The sequence below is a fragment of the Atta cephalotes genome (genome assembly GCF_000143395.1).
Source record: "Atta cephalotes unplaced genomic scaffold scaffold00026, whole genome shotgun sequence".
Lineage (NCBI taxonomy): Eukaryota > Metazoa > Arthropoda > Insecta > Hymenoptera > Formicidae > Atta > Atta cephalotes.
The window spans coordinates 1,562,892-1,567,439 of NW_012130090.1; the positions used below are offsets into that span (position 1 = coordinate 1,562,892).

At 33.9% G+C, this 4,548-nt stretch overlaps 1 protein-coding gene across 1 annotated transcript in view; it reads right to left on the bottom strand.

Moving 5' to 3' along the window:
* Positions 1-363: 363 nt before the first annotated feature.
* Positions 364-4,548, bottom strand: part of LOC105620404 (transmembrane GTPase Marf) — a 124,393-nt gene continuing 120,208 nt past the window's right edge. Inside the window, exon 10 of the mRNA XM_012201901.1 lies at positions 364-568. Within this exon, the coding sequence (XP_012057291.1) occupies positions 364-568 (205 nt within the window). The remainder of the gene's footprint in view (positions 569-4,548) is intronic.

Sequence of the window (4,548 nt, forward strand, 5' to 3'; positions counted from 1 at the left end):
ACATTAAGACTAGAGTTTTTATTAGGTAGAAACATTTAATTCTTTTTAAGAGATCGTGTTTCATATTTATTTCATAAATTTAAATATAATTGTCCATTTCTGTTATTTGACTTATGTGATATAAAAATCATATTTTTCATGTACACATAGATAACCGCAGTAATTTATCAAATAGAATATAAATCTATATTTATGCATATACGTATCTATCATTCATTGTCATATAAGACTTTAATTATTATTTCTAAACTAAAAACTAAAATATTAGATATTTTAAACAATTACATCTATCCTCTAATTATTATATTCTTCAAAATATTATTTATGCAATTTAATTAAATGTGTATAAAACACATTATTAATTTAATTTAATGGTTTTAAATAAGCTGCATCAAACGTATCAAGTTCATTTATTAAAAAGTTGGCTTCGTTTCGAAGATGCTTTGCCTTAGCTGCTGCTTTTTCCAATACTGCTAAATTATTTCCTATAATTTTCAGTTCGGTATCCATTTCAGATGTTGTTTCATCTACTAAATGACAAAGCCTTGCAAATGTGCTGGAGAGCTCTCTATATATAATTATATCAAATATTATTATGAAAAAGAAATAAAAAATAATTATATTATTTTATAATTTAAAAAAATTTTGAATTAAAGTTTAAGAAATAATTTCGAGAAAAGGATGTTATATTATAAATTCATTAAATACATGCATTCAAAATAATATGAATCATAAGAAATCGAAATTTTATTATATTGTACTAGTTCATTTCATAATTTCAAAGTATCAAATAGCTTTTTAAAAAACAAAAAATAATCAAAGTAAAATTATTTCTTATACATATTTATATACTGTTATATCTGAATATAATAATCTTGACATTAGGAGATTCAGCTCCAATTATCTTGACCTTGACCTTGACATATGCTGTCAAGTAACTTTGCTTGAACAACTATGGAATGATCTCTTATAGTTCGGAAATATATAGAGTTAACTATAATTTTAGTAAATTTTAGACAGATCTACCTCATATATACTCTTCCTCTTTGGCTAGGAATGTTCGACTTTCTGCGCAAAGCGAGATCCATCACCTCCATCATGCTTAGAAGCACATGACTTTTTACCTTAAGAAGCGAGGTAGACCTTCGCTGCCTAGAGATGCAACTTTTCATGTGGTGGATCTTGTCTCGCGCGGACAGTTAAATGCCCCTAGATAGGGCGGGAAATGAGATGAACCTCGTTTTATGTGGAAAGTCATTATATAAATAAGGAAAGTGTGGGGTAGTTCCATAGATATGGTATCTCTAGATCGAGCGTTGTCAGAAATTTGAAGAGTGATGGTAGACTCTACTAGAAAAGAGCGCGGTTAAGTTCATGGCACATACAAAAACGTAAGACGTAAGCACTGAGGAAATTATATATAACTGGATTCGCTACTGGCCTTACGGTCTCTATCGTGATTAACCAATTCGCTTACTGATTACATCTTACTGCCTTATGTTTTTATATGTGCCATGGACTTTAGAGTGTCTCCAGGCAGAGTACAATAGAGAGTCTCACAGGGAGAGAGTGGCAAACTTCATAACGTGATTTGGTTTCCTCTGATTGGATCGTCATCAAAGCTCCATATTCATGGATGCAAAAATAGTTTAGAGGTTTGTTCGTGTCGCATGTTCCAACATGCTCCTACTTCCTCTAACCGAAGCTCCTATTCATTCAAACGCGCTCGTTAGAGTGAGTAGGAAAATGTTGATGCATGTTGGAGTATGCGACGCGAACAAACTTTAGAATAGATTAGAGAAGAGTTAAAAAAGTCGGAGTTCGTTTTACAATTGGTCAAGTCTTTGTAAGTCTTTGATACATATTATTAATCTTAGAAATATATACCTTTTTCTATTATACAGGGTGGGCCATTTAAAATTTGGAATTTAATTTGGCTCTAAAAAAAAAATGAATGTTTTTCAAAGTTTATGGATTTATTGGAAAAGTAGTACATTGCCATTTACCGAGGTCTTTATTCAAAATTCTTCTCAAAGAAGTGCGTGAAATGTTCAAGTTTTGAAAACGAGTTGGCGAGTTGATGTTGATGATTGTTCAAGCACACTCTGAGCAACAGCAGCAATGTTTTCGATTGACCTTACTGGACGAGCACGTGAACGAGTTGCTTTATCCAATAAGGATCCAGTTTGCCGAATTCGCTTTACAAATTGAGTCACAAACTGCGTTGAAGGCATTTCTTTTCTATCAAATTTTCCACGTAAATTTCTTACAGTTGGGTTGAAGACTCATCACTTTGGAAGTAAGTTTTCAATATTTCCCAATTTTGTTCAAGCGTATAGCGACCCATTTCGTAAATGTCAAACAAAAAACTAAATTTCTGATACATCATAAATGTTATTACGCTTTTCAAACTCAAAATAACCGATAGTTGAAATTCCAAACGCTAGATGACCCATCCTGACATGAAATAAATATACATGAAATAAAACTACATTTTTACATGTTAAATCTGTTTTTTTTTTGTGCACATTACGAAATGCCTATCAGTTGCGGGATTCTCTAAACATTTTATCGACAATTGTCGCTATCGTTAACTAACAACAATAAGAACTGCGCTTTCTTCCAGGATTGTCCTATCATTAGCTGTCGGTAGTCAACGATAGCGATCATCGATAAGATGAATTAGAGAATTCCGTTATAGGTGCAGTGCTCCAAGATGCACAAACTCTAATAAAGAAAGATATTGCTGCATTATATCTGACCAAGATTTTAAATTGAAACAAAAATAGATTGGTGCTGCCGAAATTTCCGATTGGAAACCTTCAAAATCAGCTTTTGTAATATACATAAAATATCTAAAATGTAAAAATTCATAATTTTATTTTATATCACGTACAGCACGTAATATCGCAGCAATATTGCAATAAATCAGAAATATTACATATTACAATGTATTATAATATCACAGAAATATTACTAATATATTACATGTGTTAATAAATAACATTGAAATATCACAGTAATTATTTCACAATAGCATTGCTACAATTTATTACAATAATATTGTGGCAATATAACGTATTAAAGAGCAGAATGATACATTATATATTATAGAGTCTTTCAATAGGGACGTTCGAAATTTGTTAGATCATAGTAGCCATGTTGTTAAAGTGACATCTGTCAAATTTATTGTGAATTGTTTAGTAATGTATGGCAAATCACCATTGAAGGTCATAGTGTTGAGCAACGTGTACAAATCATAAAATTTTAATATCAAAATCAGTGCTCCGTTCGAGAAACGTTCCGCGCATTACGTGATTTTTATCTTCGCCACAACCGTTCTGCCGAGTCGACTATTCGACGTTTGATGGCCAAATTCGAGTCAATCGGTTCGATAAATAATCAGCCAATACGTCGAAACGCAAACGTCTGCTGAAAACATCGCTGCTGTGCGTGAAAGTGTACGGGAAAACCCGAGGCGGTTAATTTCTCATCGTTCACAAGAACTTGGCCTTTCTGCGACTTCAACTTGGCGAATTTTGCGTCGGGACTTGGGTCTGCACTCCTATAAAATTCAACTGACCCAGGAAGGTCAGTTAAGGTAAACGATCATAGACAACATGTGTTCGCTGATTGGGATCTGGAACAATTGGAAGTTAACCCAAATTTCGCCAAACAAATCATCTTTAGCGATGGCGAGGCCCATTTTGGATGAATGAATATGTGAACAAGTAAAATTGTCGAATTTGGGACGATACCAATCCACGCGAGATACACCAGCTTCAAATGCATCCCGAGAAAGTCACTGTTTGATATGGATTTTGGTCTGGCGGAATGATCGGTCCGTACTTCTTCCAAAACGAAGCGGGCGTTGCCATAACCGTCAACGAGCGCTACAGATGATAAGCAACTTCTTGTGGCCTAAAATGGATGATATGGATACCGATAACATGTGGTTCCAACAGGATGGTGCTACGTCCCACACACCGCATGCCACGATGGACATTCTGCACAAGCGATTTGAGGGCATGGTTATCTCGCGCGGCGGCGAACTGGCCACCGAGATCGTGCGATTTAACGCCTTTAGATTTTTTTCCTTTGGGGCTATCTTAAATCGCAGATCTATATGAATAAAGCGCAAACAATTGCTCTCAAAGTCAACATAACAAACGCCATCCAGCAAATTCAGCCAGATTTATACGAGAAAATCATCGAAAATTGGACCGCCCGAATACGTGTTACCAAGCGAAGCCGCGGCGGACATTTGAGCGACGTTATATTCCATACTTAATGCCATAAAATATTTTTTCAAATAAAAAAAAATTGAATGGATATCTCACACACAACTTGTTTTATTTACATTCAAAAATCGAGCGTCCTTATTGAAAGCCCCTTTAATAATTTTAGTAACATTTCTATGTCTACTTAATATTAAACATCATTAAGATATTAATTATCAAAATTATACGTACACATGTAGGATAAAGACAACTATAAAAACAGTTAGTTTAACGACTTCAACGAATTCTCCCTGTATTATTAGATGTA